This window comes from Brachyistius frenatus, unplaced genomic scaffold (genome assembly GCF_029030835.1).
Source record: "Brachyistius frenatus isolate BFR_SWC_R1_liver_20210118 unplaced genomic scaffold, ASM2903083v1 Contig_74, whole genome shotgun sequence".
NCBI lineage: Eukaryota > Metazoa > Chordata > Actinopteri > Embiotocidae > Brachyistius > Brachyistius frenatus.
In genome coordinates, this window is record NW_027210673.1 from 1,283,545 (window position 1) to 1,307,562 (window position 24,018).

Here is a 24,018-nt window from a genome sequence, read left to right on the forward strand (position 1 = left end):
TAAAAGAAAGTGTGACACATTTCTTTTTCCTGTGTGGTATTCAAAATAATTCACACAAAGAGGTCCTGGACTGAGTTCCTTCTAAAATGCTTGACGGGCATCTAAACCAGCCTAAACACAAGTGAAATTATTTGTTGCAAACACAGTTATTCAGTACTTCCGGATAAACTCTCCAAGAAGAATTAACCTAGTTGTACTGCACTTTATGAGACTTAAGCGTCAACATGTGAAGGACAAATAAGAAATGCTTGCCAGTTTTCTCTGAAACTCGGCGACAAGAAGCCAAATGTGTATACTTTAAAGCGCTGGTCGTCTTAGCTTTGTTTCCATCAGTGTACTCTATAATTAATATTGCTTATCACATGTTATGCTCCTTACGTCATTATCACGTTTTTTTTCAATAAAAACTGAAACGATTTTTTTTTTTTTTACTACTACTTTATTCTGTTATTATACAAGCAAAACTACAAATATTCCTAAAATGCACATAAAGCAGCTGCAGAGAGAAGCAATCGGTCCACCTGGGAAATAGTTGAAGAAACGTTTGGGTTGGGTCTCACCCTCGCCTGCTTATCCTATAAATTATGGAAAAAAAACAACCAAAAAACAAATCAAAACAGTTATGAAACTATTGATAGCAAAGGTGAGGGTCCTCACAGTTTCAGTGTTCAAAATTACCATTGATCATCATAATGAGGCTAATTTAAGATTGTGATTGATAAATATACCCTTTCCACCATGTGTAAAACACTTATAGTTTTGAGTCATGTATCTTTTATTATCTGTTGTGTTATGTTTTATCAAAAATAAATACACGATTATTACTACCAATTACTTACCCCTATTCAATTTGGTGGGATTATTCTGACAAGTTCCAGGGAAGAAAGCATGCTGGGAAATGCTATTTTGTTTGTCCAATGATCTTTCTCTCTGTCCTTTGTGATAACTTTTGTCGACACTGTGACATTTTTTCTCAACAGTTCAACATTTGAGCAAGAAGCTCTTCAGAAAATGGACAAGAAGTAAGAAGTTAGCAGTACAGGCTAACGGTGTGCGTGCATGAGTGTGCGCTTGTGTTGGGAGTGTTTGGTGAGAGGCCCAAAAAAAAAAAAAGGGTCAGTCGCTGCAGAATCGAACCAAACAAAGGTTCATAAATAGTATAATAATAATAATACATGACAAAAAAAAATCTAACGCCGAATTTTTTGGAATTATATGGTGTAACAAGAATATCCCAGCGTGGTCCTTGGTAGCAGTTTCCAACTTTTGGGCTTTTTAAAAACTTATCCGAAACAATGTCTTTTAAACTAAAGAGCAATGTTCTTTCTTAGGCTGTTTTTAGAGGCAAAAGTATGACTATTTTTTACAAGAAAAACCAAACAGAGTGGTCAGAAAACCCCTTTTTGTGTAACATATTTACTTTTCTTTAAGATTATTACAAATAGTCACTATAATTTAACTCATTTTAAAACTGTACTTTAAGAACGTTCCACCAGCATCGTCCCGCTTCTATAAACTTGTTCCTCAAAGAGATGCAAATATTTATTTAAACCCTGAAACGATCAGGGAAATATGAACACAAAATTAGCCTGAATTAAAAGGTGTTTATTTCTATAAAACATCTTGCGATTATTTCGCACTCATACATTTGAAGTCTGCAGTCAGATATTATCAAGAGCGATCGATGGCTTTTGCAAACAGCTAACAAACATAAATAAAGCAGCGTCATTTGTATCACATGAAGTACGTGTCAGGCTGGCATGCAGCGCCCAGCAGAGCAGAGTTTAACTTCCCTCTCCAGCCATGGTGTGTTTGTCAAAGAGGTACTCGGCCATGCCGCTCTGAGGCGCTCCCATGCGACGCAGGTTTGAGATCCAGTCAGCGAGCTCTTTGATGGATTTCACCTGCTCATCCAGAAAATGCGTTTCTATGACGTCACACAACTGCGGAAAAAAACAACAACAAAAAAAGGACCAAATGTTGCATCTTATTAGACTGTCAAAGATAATGGCGGATAAGTGTTCGTTGTCCAGGTCTGCTTCTTACGTGAGGATCATTGTGGTCAGTCGCCATTTTCTGCAGGTCCAGCAGGGATTGGTTTACATGTTTCTCCAGCTGCAGGGCACACTCCAAAGCCTCCATGCCGCTCCCCCACTCATCTCTATCAGGTTTCTAACACAAATAATTCATGACAATACAACGCTGGTCTGTTTAAAGTAAAAAATAAAAAAAATAAAGCATTTCTGACACATTAAAACTGCAGTTTTGGTTCTAGAAAATATGGAGACTTCCCTTTGGACTGCAGACTGAGAATGGACATATGCCCCTTTCCCTTTGTGCTCTTTGTATAGAAGAGGGGCATGAAACTAGTTTACTACCCCACTGAGATTTTTTTTAATTGGTGGAAGTAGCTTTACATACCCTGATGTCCTGCAGAAAAATTCTGCCCCCCGCTTGTTCTGCAGGCTCAACAGCTTCTCCGCATGCTGACGCTCCTCTTTGGACTGTGTGTGAAAGAACTTTGCAAAATTTGGGAGGGAATTATCATCCCTCTCAAAATAATAGGCCTAAAAGACAAAATAAATAATTAGTTGTCACCGCAGGCTGTACGGCTGTCACAGAAATACCTTTGACGTGACATCACGACACTGCTGGCTTGAAAGCTTTTCTCACCATTGAGAGATAAACATAGGAGGCATACAGCTCCAAGTTTATCTGTCTGTTAATGGCGGCCTCGCAGTCCTGGTGGAAGTTTTGTCGGATTTGTGAACTCATTTCTGTACAGATTAAACCAATAAATAAATGAGTGAGTGAACAGATGTCAGGCAGCACATAAGTGGAGAGGCATTTTATGCAAGTATAAGCAGACCTACATGGGTGCTTGAACTCAGCTGATGCAAAACTTGGGCCACCACCCAGGACACAAAGAGAAATGCACTACAGACTGACGGTGACCGCTGACAGTAAATGAACAGTGTGAAACACCTGCTAAAATGATTAAATGGCTTTCCAAACAGCAGACCAATGAATTAAATCAATCCGCTGCCACTCAAAAGGTCACTTGCCTCAAATTGCAAAAAATAAATAAAATAAAAAGTCCTCACTTTACCTAGCTGTAATCTAGCAACACAAAGACCTACATGCATTCAGGTTTTGATTGTTTCCTTGAGATTTCTGCCTGATGAATAGACTTGGAGAAAGATCATTTAACAAGTACATTTACCTGCATCAAGTCCTCTGGATAATCTACTTCACTGCCAGCAGTCTTCAGAGGACCTACTGACTCCACGGTCTGTGGGTGTGTACTGAAGAGGGTGCACCGGCTCTTTGAGGGCATGACTGCATTCATATCGATCCAGATGACCTTCATGCAGTCTATGATTTCATCTCACAATAACCGACTAACAAGCCAGTCAACTATTCAAGCCGGATGACTATTTATCAGAGTTAAATGGTAAACTAATTTAACTCAATTTGTCTTCTATTTACTGATTTTTATTATTATTTTATTTTTTTGGCAGAGGAGAAGGTCAAAAAGATTTTATATTTATTAAGTCAGCTAAATAAGAAAACAAACGTTTGAGTTGTTCATTAGTTTCTCAACGCGACACTGATAATTGTCCAAGTAATAAAGATTGTTTACCTGTTTATGTAAAGAAACGTCGGGTTAAAGTCATGAATGATGCCAACATGGTGCCCAACACAACATGAGAGGGTAAATGATGATGTTAACTTTACTGATGGATCCTGCCTGCTGTAGTGAAGAAATTTCCCCTCGGGGATTAATAAAGTGTATAAAATCAAAATCAAATAATAAAATAAAAAAATGTGGAGATAACGAAGCTCCAAGTTACCGAAACCTCCTGACGCTTGCTGGTTACTGCTAACGATCACATCTCCATCACTTTCATCACAAACAACACGACAGGGTGACAGCAAACAAGATAAGTGGGATGCTGAGCAGCGACATGTCACGTAAACCTACCTGGTTTTTGAGTTCTCACGTTTCACAGGAGGATCTGATCGCCGTAGTGGTCACACACACACACACACACACCGATATCTACGACCTGCAAGATAAACGTTATTTGGCCGGTAACGCAGTACGCGCGCAGTGTGCGTAATGACGTCACGAGGTCGCGCCGACGTTCACGTTCGCGGTTAAAGGTATGCGACGGGAGAAAATGCCAGTTAATAAATGGTCTAATTTTAAACAAGTGACGGGAGGACAGATTTTTTTTATGAAATGTCAGCTGTTGCGTTAAATGTATATTTCGCCTCTGATTTCACACTAGTAAGGATGTAACGTTATTTCCGTCCATGTCAACAACAGTGAACAAAACAACCTCACCAGATTCATTTTAGTGGCTTGGACCTCAGCATCCCTCCTCAGCGGACGAGGTCGGCTCAGCTGTCATGTCTTTTAAATGTAGATATGCAAATTTATGTTTCTGAGCTGTAAAAAAAAAAAAAAAAAAAAAAACTTTCAACAAAGCACTTTACATTTTGTGAAGACATCCCACAGAGCTGTGTGCTCAGCCCCCTGCTGTACTCTTTGTTCACTCCAGTGGAAGACACACAGCAGTAGGGACCACAGGTACGCAGCATGTTGCCCTCCTTACAGGATTATGGCTGCACACACCAGAAAGGCTTCCCCTGTAAACTTACCATATTGGATATTTTTACCCCCCAGTTTGTCTGCATCATCTCATGTCAAACTCACTGTTCACTACTCGGTTTACATAAATTGGGACTATCGACAATGACGACTGCTATTAAACAAGTTCTTCACCATAACCAATGTACAGCCACTTGCATATACTTGTCACTTCATTTTACACACTAATCCTCATATATGTGAAGTATTACATCAGATTTTCTTTATTTTATTATTAATCATACATTAAACAAACAGTGCTCTTTTTGCTGAGATGACCTACGTTTCACATCAAACAAATTATATTGCACCGTTTACTACCTACATGACTAATGAAACAGAACTGAAAGTCATATTGCTGGGTGTAGCTGTGTGAGAAAATCATTTTAAAGCACAAACCTTTAATATGGCAGACTGCACGACATTGAAGAACATAAAAATGCATCCACAAATATTATAAACGGCAATATTCCCAAGCATTGCACACGCTGCATTCCTGTCCTGGTACAACAAAATCAGACTGCACTATCGTTAAGGTTATTGGTTTCACCCGCTTACTTACAATAGAAAGTCATAATCTCCACACAAAGTAAACATTCAACTCAAAATGAATGCCATGAAAATAAAAGTCTACTTCGATATGAAGATGTGGACGTTTGTTATCAATTCCCCAATACCACTACATCAGTTTCCTCGCTTATTAATCAACTGAGTCAAAGATATTTTACACACTAGTGACAATATTCAAAACAAATTTGCTCTAAAATCTAAAAAGTAAATGTAATTTTATAAAAACAAAAAAAACAAAACAAAACAAAACCCTGAACAAAACACATTACTTTATTTGAATCAGACCTTCAAAAATGAATCTTTATACAGCAGTGTATACATCTGTATTAGTGTACAGACGTTATTTGGTTCCAGCAGGAGGTGAGTGCCACACTGCAGAGCTGGTGCGTTTAAAATATCGAGGCTTGCTCTTGTAAAAGATGTTTTCCAGTTTCGGTGGCTCGACTATTCCAAAGAAAGAGTCTAAATCAGGCGGGTTGAAGTATTGCTTCATAATGATCTGCTGCAGATTGTGACCTGGAAGGGAAACGATCCGTTTAAAAACAGCAAACAGGCATGTGACTTGCAAACGGGATTAACTCAATATGGTATAAATTACATTATAACTGACTATTTTCCAGGACTGAATTAATGAGCAACTACATTACAGCAGTTTGGATATACTAAAGAATTTGAACATCACAACCGCACTGATTCACGTACCTTCTGCCCAGGACGGGATAGGTTTCCTCGGAGCAGACTCATCATCAGTGGAGTCGTCACTGTTTTGGTCCATCCCATAATCCTCTGCAGTTTTGGACATAACCGGAGGTTTGTTCCCACCCTTTGGAGTGATGTCGTACGACTGAGGTGAGGATAGCTGCAGGAGAAGGATACAGCACACTATGAGGCTTTACGCTAATGTGAAATTATTTACGTCATGTTTGTAAATAGAGAAATTTATTAAATTTATACACACACACACAAAAAAAAAATGCATCACTGAAATATACCTCGATATCGTGAGTCACATTGAGGCCGCCACCCCCTTTTCCTACAGGCGTGCTCATTACTGAGCGCTGAAAGGATCAAGAGGAAAGGTGGAAAATGTGTCAAACCAGCTGAGACAAACACGGAGTCCTTTTAACATTCAGATTTCAACACGGTCACTGAACAATAATTTATAGATATTTCCCAGTGGCTAATTAATTGGTGAATACCAAACCATAATTGCTGTCGTCTTAAATTTAAAAGGCAAAGAACACTTGATCTTTAATTCCAGTGTGCGCACATGTTCATCCAAGGATTAAGGAGAAATGTGACCATCTATGATTAGATTCTTACCTCCATATCCACAGTCACATTGAGGACAGCAGCCGTCTTCATTACAAACAGGGAGGGAGAACAAAAAATAAACACTTAGTTATTACATTACTAATAAGATGCCCTCAGAAAGTACACTTTTGAGATAATTGATTAAGTGGTGAAATTGTTGTTTTTATATCTCCCCAAAAAAATGCAATGTGTGGTTACAGTTGTAAATAATACTGTTGATGGGTTTATGGGTAAAAAAAAGAAAAAAAAGAACATCAAGACGATAAATAAGTTCAGTTTCATAGGAGCTTTATGTTTTAGGCTGCAAAAGTATTACGCACTCTAATAAGTTTGTTCGCCCAAAGTACTGTGGATAATCCACAGGACACGCCAACAACAGTTTTAACACTTCAAATAGTCTCTATAAAGATAAGGTTATAAAGATCAATTATAGATAAGGACAAATAAATAAAACCAAAACTTTCTGCCCGTGTCAGTGAGGAAAATCTTTCCATAATTTGGGTGAACCTTTAAACTGATAATATCTGAGCTTTGATTCAGCTTTCATTAATGTTTAACTGTGCAAGTGAAGTATTATATCCTACTGTCAGTGTACCTGTGTGTTAGCAGCCCCTCTCTGCTGAGCAGCCTCTAGCTCTTTAACAGCTTTCTCTTTTGCAGCCAGCCTCTGCCGCTCCTCCTGGTGGAACGAAAATCTCATGAACAACCAGACAGCTGAGCAGCTGGAATAACAAACTCTGAAAACTTTAAAATGCATGAAAGAAATACCAATTTACTTCAATATATATTCTCATCTGAAACTGTGACATTAATCAACATGATCTCTAGACTGTGTCAACATGTTTCAAGAATGCTTGTTATGTTCCCCTGAAACAATGCAGGTGTAAGTAAGTATCTGTATGAAAGGTGGAGGAGTAGATGATACCTAAATCACCTTTACATCCCTCTGGACCCAACATCAAACAAATAGAAGCCACAGACAGACTTGGGTGTCTGTGTTCTCGCAATGTAGGTGTTTAAACTTGATATGTTGATGACATGATGTTCCTGCGCTTTAAAACTGCTAAAATATCACCACTCGGACGCTTGTTTAAGACATGTGGGTTCAAAATTGTATTTTCTTACCAGTTTTCTTTTTTCCTCCAACGCCCTCCTCCCCTCCTCCAGCTCTCTCATCTCTTTCCCTCTCGCTGCCCTCTCCAGCTCACGTTGCAGAGCGAGAGCCTTTTCTTTTTCCACTCGCTCCCTGCAAAAACACGCATCAAGTCGTGAAAACAAACTCTGGAATGAATGCATATCTTACGGTCTTCACCGATCTGCGTTTCAGTTCAATAAACAGGAACATTTCAGAGCAGAGAGTCACTGAATATTAACAGAAGAGGACGACGACGTCACTAGAGCCAGCAGCACCAAGTTAATGTTGGTGCTTCGACTTTCACTGGCGCTGCAACTTGTAACTGTTAATAACCCTGGGGTCAGATAATAAGTGTAAAACTGACTTGAGTCAACTGTTTGCATTAATCTGGGCAGTGGAGAGCTTCCCAACAACCTGGGAGGATGAACTGGCTGCAGAACCACCGGAGGACCAAGACAAAACACCACAAATATACACTGCAGCATATCGTCCCATTAGTTTGGAGGCTCTTTCACCAGCACACACACAAGCTGTGGGGGTTTCTCCGAGCTTTGTTAAAGTGATCCCCGCTAGCATTTGGACCTGTCCAGTGTCCAAAGAACGCAAACACAATGGCGACAGCAGCACGACACTAATGAGGCCGTCATCATCAGTGGATGATTAAATGCGGGGCAAACGACGATGCTGAATGTTATTCGAGCTTAAAAAAAACCAAATGACGTTCAAATAGCGACGGCAGTATTGAATGCTCCTGGTGTATTCAGTATCTATTTGAAACCGTGTGTGTCCTCGGTGTCCATCCCCATTGTTTGGGCTATGAGAAACAACGGATGACCTTTCAGCAGCAGCTTGTCGTTCTCTCTCCAGCTCCCTCTCGCGCTCCTGCTCCCTCTTTAGCTCCAGCGCTTTGCGAGCTTCAGCCAGCTTACGAGCTCGCTGCTCCTCTTCCTCAGCCTTCTTCTTGGCCTGAAGCTCCTGCTGCCGCTTTTCTTCCTCCTGGAAGTTAAAAACCACACAACATAAGGAAAGAGGAGTTGCAATGTGTAACGGCAAACACCGTAAAGTTACTAAATAACTCTCCTGCAAATTTATCATTGAGGTTTCCTGGTTTCTCAGGTTGCTAGCCTTCTGGCAGCGGTTTGGGTAAACGTTAAGCTCCGTGCTGTATGCAGCCGTCATCTAATCATTATATTAGCAACATAATTCTTTGCAAAGGATTGATTTGCATAATGACATCCCCAGTGTGCACCAAAGGGAAAAAAAAAGAAAAAACGTTGGTGACAAAAAAGTCAAACTCGACAAATAAACTAGAAGAGCGTTGTCTCACTGCTTGCTGAATCTTCTTTTTGGCGTCTTCCTCCAACTTTTTCTTCTGCTCCAGCTCCTCTTGACGCTTTATGGCCACCTTCTTCTTGACCTTCTCCTCTGCCAGACGCTGTGTGGAGATTCACAGCATCAAGAGATCAGACAAAATGGTTCAGTCTAAATATACAGATCTAGAGCCACCACACCAGCTGCACACCTTATCATTTTTCTCATCCATCTGAGCCATTTTTTGCTCAATCTTCTTTTTCTTTTCCTCCTCTCTCAGCTCTTCTTTTACTTTGGCGTCATAGACTCGTTTTAACCTCTCATCCTTCTTCCTGGAACATACATTTTAAAAGTTAATTTAAAAGATAAGGATGAATAAGGTACCGAATTGTTTCAGTCAGAATGGCTTAACTCTGAAAGATGTTGCATGGTTGGTTACCTTTTAGCTTCATCCTGTTTCTTCCTCTTTTCCTCATCCATCTTCCTCTTTCTTTCGTCCTCTACCTCCTGCTTCTTTTTAAATGCCTCCAGTTTGAGACGCTCTTTTGTCTGAGAAAATATAGAAAACAAGAAAAAAAAAAAAGAAGAAAAAAAAGGTACCAAAAACTGTAAGACACTCATGTCAGAAAAGTTAATATAAAGATACTGTGATGTGAAAGGGAGCGAACATCAAAATAATCCAAAGTGTAGTGTAATAATGAAGAAAAACACCGCTTCAAACAAACACAGAAGCAGAAATCCATCTAAAAACTTATTTTCAAGGTCTTTAAGGTTCAATCAAATTTATGTTCAAATTATTAAACGGCAGAGACAGATCGGCACAGTGAAGCAAACGACTTCATTACTTATATAAGTGCTTTCGGTCTGCCTGACCAGGATCTACAAATAGTTACACGTTACATCTGGTACAATATATCTCTTTTCATTATGTGAGATTTATGGTTTTTGTACATGCTGCCTGACAAATAATTATAAAAAAAACAAAAACATTTCCAGCCACCTTTTGACAGCATAAAACAAGTGATTTCATTGGAAAGTTATGCTCTATAGATGCTGTGTTGTTTTAAACGAGCTGTGTCAGCACGTAAAGCTCAACTACAGTTGTATACATGATATTAAATACAAAAACAAGAAACCAACGCACCACCACAGTGTCTAAAGACCAAGAGTAGCTAAATTTGATTTCCCTGAAAGAGAACAAGGACTCAACCTCCTGTGTCGCCTCACCCAGTTCATCTTAAGTCACCAACAGTGAGACCAGGTTTGTATACAACTGACTTGACACTCAGAGCTTCAGGTTAAGATGGATTTTTACATCTGGTCACAATGTTTCAAAGTCAACACACAATGATGTTACACAGCCAGTTCAGGTGGTTGACAGTTTGTTAGATTATAAGACTACAAGGAATGATCATTAGTGACACTCGGGGTCACAAACACCATCAACTAACAAGCACGGTTTGGGTTGATGGTTAAATGACTATATAGTCGCCCCTTCCACACATGGACTCTGTACAATTGCATTATTCAATCACTGTAATATGGTTTTAGTTGGTTGTTTTCTGTACCTGAAAAGTGACGCACACAGTCTACTTAGCATTTCACTGTTTCAGTAATTTTATACAGGTGTTTTGCTCGAGCCTGAATTTCAGCTCTGCTGTAGACTAGAGCACAAAAGTGTAAACTGTGACGGTGGGAAAGGGGCTTATCTCGAGTGTGCCACATGAGGAGACATTCAAGTTTCACAGCGGGGTATTACACACCAGCAAGTGCCCACAAACAGTGTTTCAACATTACACTTACCACTACACCGATGCTCAACTGAGAAGGGGAGAAAAGATATCCAAATAAGAGAACCACATGATGTCATAACTCAACAAAAATAAGACCCACAATATTTTTTTTTAAATGAAAAAACACTCACATCATCAAATACTAAAGTTTGAATTCAATTTTTGTCACGGCACTAAAATGTTCTTAAAAATTCTGTTTTTAGAGACACTCACTGGTAAAAAGTACACAACATGATTTGTCATAATAAGCCTGAATAATTATTAAAGATCATTTTCAATTCACTGCAATACCACGTATGTGCTAGTAAGGGGCATTTTAAGCAAACATACTATTCAATATTCACTGGGAAGTATTTTTATTTCTAACAACTGAAGCCGACTTTGAAAATTTACAAGAATATCATTACTTTACAATGTATTAGGGGTATAACGTACCTTAGCATCAACCTTAAGAGGAGTGGTGTGTTTGATGAAGGACTTGATCATACCGGTCCGGCCGAGGGAACTCGGAGTCATCATCAGCATCTGATTCTTCTGGACGGTGTGGAGAAATGATCTCATGTTGGGCCTGATGGTCTGTGCATCAAGAACAAAGAAATTCCAAACATGACCATTTCATCAAAAATACCACATATCAGAAATGAAAAAAAATATACATGTCCTCTAATATTCTTTTTTTTCTTATTTGCATCTTACACTTTGGCTTTTCTTGGGAGGAGAGAACCTCTTGGTGGGACTTCCCTCTGCAGTACCTGGAGCTTTGCGTTTAGTGCTGTGACGTGGCCTAAAGACAGAGGAAAAACATTTGTAAGTCCTTTGACATCACTGCAGACATAATTTTTTTTAATAAATACCACCATCCCTCCTCTGTCCCACACAGCACTCACCTCTGGGAAGTAAGTCGCTTCTCAGGGACAACTGAAAGACAAATGGAAACGTGAATTTAGCACACACAAGTTGAATTTTAGTCCAAAACTTGATTAAAAAGGAACCAGTTAAAAACATGAAGAGTTCCCATACCTGCCCGATTGTTAGGAGTGCTCACTTTCAGCTCAGAAGTGAACAATGCTGGGGGCGCCAGTTTGGGAGAGTTTGCAGCCACAGAACGAGTAACGCGCTCAACAGCTGAGTGAGTCTGTGTTTTATAAAAAAAAAAAAAAAAAACACACACAAAAAAACCCAACAGCTGATCAGAAACCAAAACAATATATTCAATTTCAAAGTAAGCCCCTTTTAATTAGACAAAGGAAAATGTTCATACCTTTGGAGTTTCATTAGACTTTTCAAGTGCAGCATTATCAACTGTGTCTGCTGGAACAGCTTCTGACATGCTATAGCAATGAATGAATAAAAAAACACAGGTAAGAGACACTTTAAAATAAATACAGATCAGTGAATTCAAGGGCAGTAATGTGTAGCTCAGGAGAGGTTATGTAGATAAATCTACCAGCCAGAAAATTAGGGTGTGCGAATGTCAAAAAAGTATGTGGGCCTATTAAGTCCTGACAATCGATGTCTCCCCGAACCCTACATTACCAAAAACCAAGAGCATTTTTAAAGATAACTCTGGTGATCATCTGTATTTTGATGACCGTCAACAAATCTCATGAGACCAAAACAACAGAATGTACCCTATAAACAACAACACCTGCTTATTTTATTGCTTGGTGCCATTCCTGTCCAAAAACTATTAAAAACAAATCATTGAGCCACACTTTTGCACTGACTGATGTTTCTTTGTTTAAAAAAAAAATATGGGCACTATAGTTCATTAGGAAATAGCTCCACAGATTAATAACAACATCACTAAGGTTTCCCATAACTAGGCAGATTTAATACTGTATTTAGATTTGATAAATCTCCAACCCTTAAAGAAATGATCAGACTAAGCTGTTTGAAAGGCATTCATGAAGCAGAAGGCATTCCCGTCCTTCGTTAAGTCCCCACTACAAAATCATTATGCATTTCATTATTAAGACAATTTCTTATGTATATGGTGTGTTAGGGTTAAATGTTATAAAAAAAAAAAAAAAAAGGCATGTGATTATGTTTGCTGTAAAATAAGCTCCCTTAATTTTTGTCAATGACCCTATATTGTTAGAAAAAGACATTCATAAAGACGAGAACACTCACACTTCTCCATCCTGCTCCATCTTCTCCTCCTCCTCCTCCTCTGTAGAGTCCTTGCAAGAGTCCTCTACAATATGAAAGAAGCAGCCGGATATCATACAGAGCTCGAAGAGAATCAAAGTGAGGAAGAACTTGGAAAAATGTTGCATCTGTGAAGTTATAAAGAAAATACGGTTAGCTTCTCACCACTGATGTTGCTGCTACATGTGGAGTTGCCCATGCGAGTCACCCTCTTCTTCAGCATCGAACGACGTGAGGTACGGCGGACAGATTCCTGCGTCCTACTGTGCCGCAGGCCAGCCAGCGAGTGACGCAGCTTGAGGGAGCATCGTGCAGCGCTTCGCCTGGAGCTCTGGGCAGCTCCAGCTATTGCGACCTTGGCAGCTGTACGGCCAGGAGAGGGCTTCGGCTCTTTAGCCAGCTCGGCAGACAAGCGGTCTGCGGAGGAAATCCTGACAACAATCTCTGGTGAAGGTATCGTAGGTGGAGTCAGGGCTGCGTTACAAGTGTCATCGGGTTTGGCTTCAGCACCATTCACCTTATTACTTTTGTCCTCCTCTTCTTCCTCAGCCAGCTCTGGCTTCTTGTTCTGCACCTCTTCAGTTTGACTGCCGCCACGAGGTGACAGGCTCGCATCCTCTTCCACTTCAGGCGTTGTCTGTTTTTTCTTGCGAGTGGTGCGTTTGGGCTGTGTGGTGCGACTGGTTTCAGAGGTGGAAGCCTGAGGAAGTGGCTCCTCTTCAGCGATGAAGTTCAGTGATTGGATGGAGGAGTCACGAAGGTTACTGCGCTTTCCCCTTGAAAATCTAGACGGGAAAGGAAAACTCGTTTAGATTTACAAGGACAACACGTGTTAAATTGCTCCACTTTGAAGAAATTGAAAAGAAGATTTGGCCTTTAGTAAAACTAATAAAATCAACAAACCTTCGCCTTGTTTGGTTTTCCTCCTGACGCCCTAAAGATACACGCTTCCTGCGACTATTCTTTTTCTGTGACGGCGTCTTCGGCATCAATTCTGGTTCTGCATTAAAATCTCTGAAATAAAATAGAAACAGCTTCATCAGAATTTTTTTTTTAAAGACAATTACTGTGAAAGGAGAAAGATAAGTAAAATTGGATCTAATATTTCACTAATATTACTTCGAGCCTACCTTGAGAACATGCGATTGGCTTCTTGCTGGATCTCTTCGAGCCAAACATTGTGGACATTATCAATCTCACTGATGAAGTCTTGGGCCTTGCTGTCAAACATTTGCAAGAGGGAACGCACAGATGATAATACGGAGTTCATGGTGACGGCCTGAGGGAGAAATTGCACAATTAAGATCAGGAAAGGATGGGCCAGACATGTGATGACACGCAAGATGAAAGTCATACATCTATTTAGCCTTTTAGCCTGACTATACCAACCAACTTCAATTTAACCCCCTAGACAGTAGTTCGGAAAAGTCAACAAAAGCCACTTATTCATCAATAACTACAGAATCTCAAACTTCGTCTGCAACCCACCTACAAACCTTGACAGCCAAGGACACCAGTAACAAATAAACTGGTATCTTCAAAGTGGAAAATGGAAAGAGGTGCAGTTTATTTTAATCTGAACTGACAACAAAACATAATGTTTATAATTGGTGCTTTACGTAGATGATATTTATTACGCATTTAATATCACACCATCTTTTGTTGTGGTGAAAAAAAGGTCCCTGCAGTATAAGTATATATCATTTCATGTCCCCCACACAAAAACAAACAACTTTACTAAACTATTCGCAGCCTATTCTGGGTTCACAGCTCGACAACTTTACATAATATTAAGACTTTGTACAAGCCATGTAGACTGAGAATATTAAATAGTAATTGTATGAAAGCACAATTTGCAAAGCAACGTTATCCTTCCATAAAGTTTTGATTGTCATCTTATATTTTAGTGTTTCATTGTCAGACCCTGTTTTTAAACTTTTACGTGCGCATGCGCAGTGTCAATTTCCGCGGACGGATGTAGGAGAAGTACGGAGCCTATTTAACAACAATGTGGTCGGAGATGAAAAACCTGTTTGTTGTCCTTAAGCTACAGCAGCAATGACACATTGTTTACAATGAAATATTTTTTTTTTTAAAAAGGCAACAACTTCACGTTATCTTTGTGTTGTGAGAGTTCAGGGCAGCAGACGTTTCCAAAGTAACATGCTAGCTTAGCCAACATTAAACAACCGATATCGACGCGGAAACAACAATAAAACAGTCAAATAATGATAGAAACTACCGCAAGACAGGAGTGACAGTTACTCCGAGACACAATCAGTTTAGTTAACGGAGTTAGTTGAGCGTTTTAGCCGCTCGTTACGACGTTATCCGGCTAACGTTGATCACGTAAACTAACTTTAAACTTCAAAACATTTACCTTCGATGTCCACGTTTCAGACAAATAAACGCGATGCACGTTGCTCCGCTGGTTTTAAAAGCTACGTTATCGCATACTTGAGCGAAAATACGTAAAGTAAAATGAGGGCCGAGTCTTCGCAACCTGATCGTCCCGCACGACAGCAGCAGTCCGACCCGCTGAAACCGTTTATAACGCGTTCAAACCTCTCCAGCCAATCCGGACGCTCGGTGACGAATACAGCTGTTCGATTCGAGGACCGCGATATCCGGGAGGGCGGCGCTAACCTCGGAGATCAATACCGGGACACGGTGCGGAGCTGGAGGCGGGCAACGGGGACAAAACAAATCGTGCGAACCCGAAGGTAATTTAGGGCGGGGTTTCAGCGCTTCTCAGATTTAAATGGACCAATCGGTGTTGTGGCAGGATTTCTTCAGCTCCGCCCACGGCACTCAGTCACGTGCACGTCTGTGTACGTGTGTAGAGTCAGTGAAACGCAAAAAACATATATTTTAAATCCCTAAGTATATCCACCCTGGGCCCATTTGAGAGGCATTAGCTTTTTTCTCTTAAATGTAGATAAACGTGTTGATCTCTCTTTGCTTTGGTGTCCCATCCTCTTCTGCAGACTGAAAATGTAGCTGTGTCCCCTCAGGAAACACCTCCACAGGATGTTTGAAGCCATGTATCACACAACAAAGGCGGAGGTGGGGGTCCAGTTCATCAGAGTAAGGTAGACAAGTCTGTACTGTGCTGTTTTTAGACCTGTAATAAAGCCACAAACTATTATCTACTACCTATTTATATAGTATCATAAAGCGGGTTTATGATTTCGTGATGTGGCATATTATTGTACCACAGTTCTTGTGTTTTATATAATTTTTTCCCTATAATGCAAAAAAATTTAAACAAAGTGCAAGAGATGTTTGTATTTCACTGTTTAAAAATGAAAAGGATTAAACCTTCTCCTTTTAGATTTTACCTTTACTTTCTCTATAAAAAAAAAAAATTTAAAAAGGGGAAAAAACAGGCAACACATGTTGGTATTATATCCCATTTAATGTGGTCTTTTATGAGCCTGCCAGCCAGAGGCAAGTTCCATTGTGTTAACAAATAAGTAGAGCAAGCACTCGTGAATTTTCTTTTGGAATTTTTCTGTTTATTAAATCAAAACAAACAGTGCACTCATATTTTTTAAATCATTGTATGGTTATTTGTGGTCCTGCTCTGTGGTCCTGCTTATAGTCAATATAAAGTTAAATTCATATTGTCCTTTTTTATTGATTTTGATACATTTTGAGGTCGTTCAATGTCAAATCACAAAACATGTTTTTAATTCTCTGCAAATGGGATGTTTAGAACGGTCATTGCTCCAGTTTCAGAAAGGCCAGCAGGAAGATGTCGACATCAGTTTACAAACACGCCCGGGCTCTCGAGGAAAAGTTACTGGCTGCCCTGAAAATAAAAATGTTTTCAAGTGAGGTTGGATTGGGGTCAGGTTTGCATAAAAGTATATTTATTAATAGCAAACTTAAATCATATTGTTGAGAGACTAAATTCCTCTGGGTAACAATTGTTTTTTCAAACCAGCAGCTTTATATTTTCCATAACTGTTGCCATTGCATACATATACAGTATAGGCTATGCTGAAGAGTGTATCTTTCACCATCTTTCAATGCTTTGATTGCAGCTATTCCCCAATCTTCTCTGAATGGAACATGTGGCCACTGTAATGAATGGTCACTGCAATCAGCAATGAAAATAATTGCCGGTTTCATTGTTTCGGTCGTTATGCAACTGTGACATTTATTCTTCTGCAACCCTTCTATTAATGCTACAGTCTGGTACTTTTTGCACTTTCTAACAGTTGTATATCTAAACATATGTACATTAGATAATTTCTCTGTTTATATTTCATTATATTCCTTTTAAAAATACATTTCTATGTTTATACTTTGTTTGTTTATCCCTTATGTAAGCTGCTGGAACCCTCTAGTTTCCCCACCGGGGTTAATTAAGTATCTTATTTTTCTTTATTATTAATACATTATATAACTTTCATTTTTAAATGTTCAGCAGAACAGGAATCGAAAGTTAGAATTTCATGTCCTAGCTTGTGCGTTACCTGGTGTGAGGGGGATTTTAGTTCCTGATGCCTTGAGGACAACTTGTAGATCACAGGGCTTAGTGTTGCCATCACTGCTTGCCTGTTCCCTCAAGATGATGCAAACTTCGTCTTCCCTCAGCAACCAGTCCATCTGGCTGCCCAGGTAGTTCACGCCTCGAACACATAGCTCACTAATGTCATTAGGAAGAAGTGGGGAAAAGGCCAGGCATTCCTTCTGAACCCTGGAACATAAACACAGGATGTGAAGGTTTTCATCGCTGCGTGCATGCTGCAGTGTTTCTTTGCTGTGTGGTGGGAGGAATAATGACTGACCTGAAACCAGTATAACCAAACAGAACAGCTTGCAGGAAACCTCCCATGCCTGTGAGAAAGTTTACTGCACCTGAGCCATCTGATGATTCACTCCATACCTGTGAGGAGAGGCAATCACTCATTTACTGATTACATGTTACTGTTATGTTTGTGTGGGAGTCACAAGGATACCTGGAACGGTCCCTGGATGTTTTTGAAGCACTTTTCAAGTAAATGTTGAGCTTTCTCAGCCTCTCCCAGCTCCAGCCAGCCGATAGCAAACATACCCTGACAAATGAAAGCATAAGCATTGGTGCAAATGTAAAGTAACAAAACAACCGGCACAATGCAATGAAACACTACAGAACATAAGTAAGTGAACAACAAGCAGGTCTTTATTTTTATGCCCATTTGAATAATGATATCTGTATTTTTAATCAGAAGTCACAGTTTTATTGGTGGACTTTATTCAAGTACTGTATATAAACGACTTTATGTTACTCAATACTTATAATACTTAATATTTCATCAGTAAATATTGTACTTATTACTTTGCAACACTTGTCCAACAACTGTAGTAGACAATGCATATAAAACTAGCGATGAACTTATTCAAACACCCGGCCAACATAGAGTAGATAGAAATTAGCTCTACCGACTTACAACTAATGCATTTTTACTTTTGACATTTTAAAGCAGGACTATGTAACTTTTGCTTAACTGTAACCACAAATGGCAATAATAGTATAGTGCCTAATGCTAAAAATGAGTACAAAAAGGAAAAACATGAATTAATTCAGTAATATCAGTTCAATATCTGGCTAACTTGCAAATGCTACACACAATAAGCTACGAGTCAGACCAGCCCATTTAAAGCTGTAGAGATCACATCTCTGACAGTAATGAACAGTGAGGGTGCAATTTGCATTCATTGCATACTTTATTGCTTCTATTTGAACAAGGATGAATGAGTTAATTCAGCAGTACTAAGTATCTTTCTTACCCATGTCATGGCCGGACCTTGAGGGTCTGTTACCGGCTCATAAGCCTCAAGGTCATTCCTCCTGACCTCTAGGGACATTGGCAGTCCAAGAGGATAGCCCAGCATCACTGCGTCCGCCTGCTTCACTGGATGACCTGTGTGACAAACCGAAGACATTCTACCGTCATGTTACAAATGTTTGATTTTCTTATGTAGGTCGGTGTCAGAAAGGTACAAACATTAACCTTTAATATAGCCATCAAACTCAGGATGGTACTGGGATTCTTGGTCAAAAGGTATCTTGATGTGTTCAGCCACTTCTTGCCATTCCTTTGGTGCTGGATGTTGGAGGAGATCGGCTAACTCTACAGCAAACTGGAGACTGACAAATGAGAGATGATTTGTATTACCTGTATTCATATACTGACATGTCATCTAGTGATAGTAGAGTTAATTCAAATTTACTGTGATTGTGCAGAGTACAGACATAAAGCCAATGAAATGCAGTCAGTATGTAACCAGAAGTAGAAAATGTAGTATTATTTACAGATATGTGGAGGAAAAGTGAAAGCACAAGTGATGCTACACCTTACAAGATGTACATTAATGGACAGTGTAGCTTACGGTGCTCAAAAGTTATGCATGTGAAAATTTGAAATCCAAGAGAAGTAGACAGACTTGGAGAATAATGAGTGCAAATGTAAGGTCGCATGTACGGGATAAGCAGCATATATAAAGTCAATCGTATGTACAGTAACATTATTTGAGCAGTGTGAGCACTATTGAGTGCAGTGATGCTGATTTGATATGTTTACACTAATACGAGTACCTGAATTTGGCCACTGTGTTTGTGAACACAGAGTTGTTGACATTGTAGTAATACTCATCAGGTGGCATGACACCTGAATGCAACAAAAGTGAAGTATTTGGTAATAATTATCAAATATAATATAAATCACACCATACAATAATTGCATGCATGTAATAAGACATTTGAACAGCTACAACAAAGATATAAATTGTGTGAATTCAATATGTTTAATCCCACTGGTCCGCTATTGTGACGGTGTGTTTCTGGAAGTGTTGTTGTTGGGTTTTAGTCAACAAATTAAACTTTTAAATAAAAAATTAAAAAAAATCCTGATTCATATTTTTAATTGTCATGTGACTAGTTGGAAAGGTCACATGACCAGATCAATTTATTTCCTCTTGCTTACCTGGAAGATGTTTTCCTCAGACAGACAAAAGTAACTAAAACACCTTAATTAACAGAACTATGATATTGTGTACCTGTATTAAAGGGTCTACCAGTGATATATTTAGAGAAATTATACTTCTGTATAAGTATTTTGCTCATAATAAGAGGTACAAATTTGTTAACGATCACTATTATAACTGGGAATAAAACCTAATTGTTTTATGAACTTCACCAACACACATCAAAGGATACAGTGTTTGTGCATCAGGGAGGTCTAATGAGTAAAATGCATGGACTCAAACTGGAAGGAAAAATAAAGGATTAGACAGGTTAAATAAAATAAAGGACTCAAGATGCTTACATTTTTTTTTTTCTGGTAGTAGACAAATGAAAGTCAGATGCTTCCATTAAAGATTTCATTTGAAGCTAAATAAATTCAGTATAATAATGGTCTTTACCCAGGAGGTGATATTTCTGGTCATCAGGGTGCCATGTTACCCTGGAAACCCAGTAATCAGCCACACCGTAGATCACCTCACTGCCCTGTCCCTCTCTGAACATGGACAGATCCTGCAACAAAGGGCTTCGTTAACACCACCAAAAGGGTCAGACAGTGTGATGGTGGGATTAACGAGCGTACCTCGGTGAGGTAGAGATAGTGTTGGAAGGCCAGAGTGACATCGCCATTGATGTGAATTTCTTGTTGTCCATAAATGTCCTCTGGACACACCTCTCTGCCCGACACAGCACTTTCCCATGGGAACTTTAGTCCCTGTAAAGATAGCATCTTTTCTTTAGAAGACTCAGACACTGTCTCATTCTTATTATAAATACTAGACCCACACAATTTCTAACACAGTATCAGGCTGAAATATGTCCTCTATAACACTGCTGTTATTTCTTACCTGCAGGTGGTTCAGTTGAACATTTGGTTGCTACCAGCAACCCATCCTGCAGTTTTACAGAAATCATTACAACCACAAGTTTGACCACTAAACAGACCATGCAAAAAAAAAAAAAAAAAAAATGCTGTTTTTGGAACATTATCTGCAAGTTTTCTGTTTGGGGAAGTTATTATCTTGAATTGTTTGTTGGAGAAAAGAAAAACTGCACAAAAAAAGCAAAAATGTACAACAAAAACAGTACAAACAATATAAACGAGAAACCCTCTTCTCAGGTTCCACTTCACTTTAAATGCACCAAGACTAACAAAAACTATTAAGATTATGATCACTATCCAAATAAGGGAGGAAGGAATACCAGGTTTCACTAGTTATCCAGTATATCATAATTTTCCTCCTTCACTGTTGGAACCACAGTTTGTTTTACACAATCACAATGAGTTCTATCAGTTCAAATGGATCAAGAAGAAATTAATTTGTTGAAATTAATTAACATGTATCATATTCTCAGAAAGTTACAATATTACAAAGATTTGCTCTGATCCTCGGTGCTTATTTAAGGTCTGATATTGCAAAAATATGTCTCTCCACAAATGTTGCTCAAACAGCAACCTTCTATGTAATTGTTAAATGAATGTAATAGATGTTAGTAGTATAAACTCTTTATGTATCCTACCTTTATGTTTACTAAGATTATTTTGTGTTGATGAAGATATAAAGGAACAGTCCAACATTTCAGAAAATATGCCTGTTCACTTTCTAGCCAACCAATTTCACATTTGTATGCTAAATATGGGGTTAGAGCCAGAAGATAATTAGTCTACCACCTTGATCTGTACAAAAGGTAACAATATCCTCTAATTTAGGCCATCTTTGTTTGTTTAGTCCATACACAAACAGAATATATACGCTGTGCATTCCCATATATACTGTAAATGTAAATGTACATTGTAAATGACAATTACTGGTTTTATTACATGCTGCAACCTCTTGGCTGGGTCCAGCAAGTTCATCCCCACTGGTGATGTGGCAACAAGAAATGGTCTAGCTTTCTTTTTCTGATTGGTCACCATTATCAAGAAGTGTGTAGTGTTTAACCCCACACTGCTTTCACTGCTTCAGAGTTGAAGAGAAGAAAAGAACTAAGATGGTGACACCGGGGTGCCCCTGTGGACCATCATACCTTGAAGCCCTGCTTTTGGGCGTTGTCTTTAGCACCATCTACGGTCCCCACCCTGTACTCCAGCACTGCTCGGGCTAGCTTCGGGTAGAAGAGGGCTATCCCAGGATACATCCAAATATCCTGTCACAGGGAGGGAGGGTCATTATGTGATACATCATACAACACAAACAACATAGGTTACAATCAGCTGCCACCAGCCTCACCTGGTCCCAGAAAACATGTCCCCAGTAGTCCTGACCATCCCCACCATTGGACAGCCCACCTGGACTGACTCCACCAAAAGAGTTGGAGGTGTCATGTATGGAGGAGAAGGCGCTGAGGAGGTAGAACATGCAACCAATCAGGGCCTTGCAGAGGCTCTCTGACCCCACTACCTCCACCTGGCTCTGCAGCCACAGCTCTTTCCAGGCCTTCTCGTGAGATGGACGCAGGTTACCCGTCGCCATCAGATTCAGGCCCTCATCAAAGTTGGCCTCAGCTGAGTCTAAACTGTTGGCCACAACCAGGATGAAGCCCCAGCGAGCCTGGCTCTGCTCTGGTAGCAACGTCAGAGTCAAGGGTACAGTGGTCCAGATAAGGTGCACTGTGGGACAGGAACCTCCTGGGATCTCAGCAGCGGTCGTCTCTCCTTGGATGTGGCTGAGGGAGAGATGGTAATGTAGACTTTAATAGTCTGTACTTGAAATGTATAGTGATTTTTTTTTTTTTGTTAACCTCACCTTCCTCCTTTGTAATCAGGACCAGACTTGAAAACGATGTCTTTGCTGTGAGGTGTGAATGAACTGACCAGTTTAACTGTGATTGGCTCCTGTGAAGTCACCTGACGCGTCAACATAATCTCCATCACCATCAGGTTGGAGTGGTACCGGTGAGAGTACAAAGACTGTGAGGCAGTTACACTAGCTGAGCTCAGAGTGTGGGTGAAGATGCCTGGATGGGAAGAGAAGACAGTTAGATGTGATGATTTTTCCCATAAGATAAAATGAGACAGCAGGTCGGCCAATCGAAAGGTCGCCTGCCCTGCAGAGACTACCTGTGTGGGTGTTCAGGCTGTAGGTGTGTCGGGCAGGTTCTTCTACCTCAATCTTCACGGCTAGAGGACAGGGGACATCTGCTCTGTGGCAACGCCCACCCTCACCGTTATAAACACCCCCCATGTGCATGATGTTGTTGTACACCGTCCAGCCCAGAAGCCCATTGGCGAGAGGAGGGAGGAAGCGGAGGTCACTTGGTAGAGTGTCAGAGGTGAAGATGTAAGGGTCCGAGTCACAGGACATGGCGAGGAGGTGATCTTCACTTAAAAAGGATCAAATCAAACCAAGAAGTGCATTTTTAGTGTAGTCAGCGCGTTGGGGGCAGAGGAGGTCATCAGCTGAATGAAGAATTATTTTACTCATATGATGTGAAAACATATTCTGACAGCAGAACTAAAATATATCACACTTACAATTCAATACTTTTTTTTTTTTTTTTTACAGTGAAACTCTTCACAGGTTCGTGTAAGTCAAGGCTATTTGTAGACTGTGGACTTTGACGCATTTGTGTCACAAGATGTGTCCAAATGTAACGTTAAGATGTCATGCAGGCAGCTAAACTAAATCTATAAAAAGTAAGACATTCAAAAACAAAAGCAGTATGGAATCTATACTTTTCCTCATTAAGCCTGTCTGAAATCATGAATTAGTTTGACGTTATTCATACAATGCAAGTGATCGAACTAGCGGTCTGCACAGACATCCTGCATAACTCCTTTAAACACAGTACCACAGTTGGAATGTTTCAGTCTCACGTGAACAGGAAGAAGAAGCATCTGTTTCTGCAACAAAGAGGAATGCGGGAAAAAACCAGTGCAGGAAAAACTTAGAGAAGCTCCCAAACCGCTTCTTCTTTACGGCTTAACTTGTTAAAAACAGCTCATGAGCTCGAATTGTGTATCTAGTGACGGCAAAGAAGTAAAAAATGGTTGGTAAAGTGGATCCAAGTCAGTTGTATCAACTACCTCATTTGTAGGGGGAGGCCTTTCAGCTCTTTGTGCTCCATAGAA

The 24,018-nt window shown here is 39.8% G+C and overlaps 3 protein-coding genes across 5 annotated transcripts; all 3 read right to left on the reverse strand.

Annotated features, from left to right (window-relative positions):
• Positions 1 to 1,589: 1,589 nt before the first annotated feature.
• fth1b (ferritin, heavy polypeptide 1b) lies at positions 1,590 to 4,102 on the reverse strand. Its single transcript, XM_069708244.1, is given in 6 exon segments — positions 1,590 to 1,943; positions 2,047 to 2,172; positions 2,422 to 2,453; positions 2,456 to 2,567; positions 2,674 to 2,777; positions 3,986 to 4,102. Coding segments are annotated over 5 exon segments (531 nt in total). The 5' UTR covers positions 2,776 to 2,777; positions 3,986 to 4,102; the 3' UTR covers positions 1,590 to 1,784.
• A 939-nt stretch (positions 4,103 to 5,041) lies between these two features.
• On the reverse strand, positions 5,042 to 15,513 carry incenp (inner centromere protein). 2 transcript variants are annotated; one of them, XM_069708245.1, is made up of 21 exons: positions 15,312 to 15,513; positions 14,062 to 14,210; positions 13,835 to 13,945; positions 13,097 to 13,716; positions 12,914 to 12,977; positions 12,042 to 12,111; positions 11,801 to 11,915; positions 11,668 to 11,698; positions 11,477 to 11,564; positions 11,216 to 11,356; positions 10,791 to 10,808; positions 9,427 to 9,536; positions 9,199 to 9,319; positions 9,004 to 9,111; positions 8,512 to 8,672; positions 7,667 to 7,787; positions 7,137 to 7,220; positions 6,551 to 6,586; positions 6,220 to 6,285; positions 5,930 to 6,086; positions 5,042 to 5,743 (listed from the first exon to the last, which is right to left on the reverse strand). In XM_069708245.1, exons 2-21 carry the CDS (start codon positions 14,199 to 14,201, stop codon positions 5,568 to 5,570), a joined length of 2,538 nt encoding a protein of 845 aa, XP_069564346.1. In that variant the 5' UTR covers positions 14,202 to 14,210; positions 15,312 to 15,513; the 3' UTR covers positions 5,042 to 5,567. The 2 variants fall into 2 exon arrangements, with proteins under 2 accessions (XP_069564346.1, XP_069564347.1); XM_069708246.1 differs by lacking the exon at positions 10,791 to 10,808.
• An 817-nt stretch (positions 15,514 to 16,330) lies between these two features.
• Positions 16,331 to 24,018, reverse strand: pgghg (protein-glucosylgalactosylhydroxylysine glucosidase). 2 transcript variants are annotated; one of them, XM_069708247.1, is made up of 14 exons: positions 23,974 to 24,018; positions 23,008 to 23,270; positions 22,694 to 22,904; positions 22,178 to 22,613; positions 21,975 to 22,094; positions 20,530 to 20,661; positions 20,348 to 20,459; positions 19,521 to 19,593; positions 18,937 to 19,073; positions 18,713 to 18,846; positions 17,902 to 17,997; positions 17,731 to 17,828; positions 17,416 to 17,639; positions 16,331 to 16,745 (listed from the first exon to the last, which is right to left on the reverse strand). In XM_069708247.1, the coding sequence occupies exons 1-14, from the start codon at positions 24,012 to 24,014 to the stop codon at positions 16,669 to 16,671; spliced, it is 2,154 nt and encodes a 717-aa protein (XP_069564348.1). In that variant the 5' UTR covers positions 24,015 to 24,018; the 3' UTR covers positions 16,331 to 16,668. The 2 variants fall into 2 exon arrangements, with proteins under 2 accessions (XP_069564348.1, XP_069564349.1); XM_069708248.1 differs by lacking the exon at positions 23,974 to 24,018 and adding an exon at positions 23,764 to 23,965.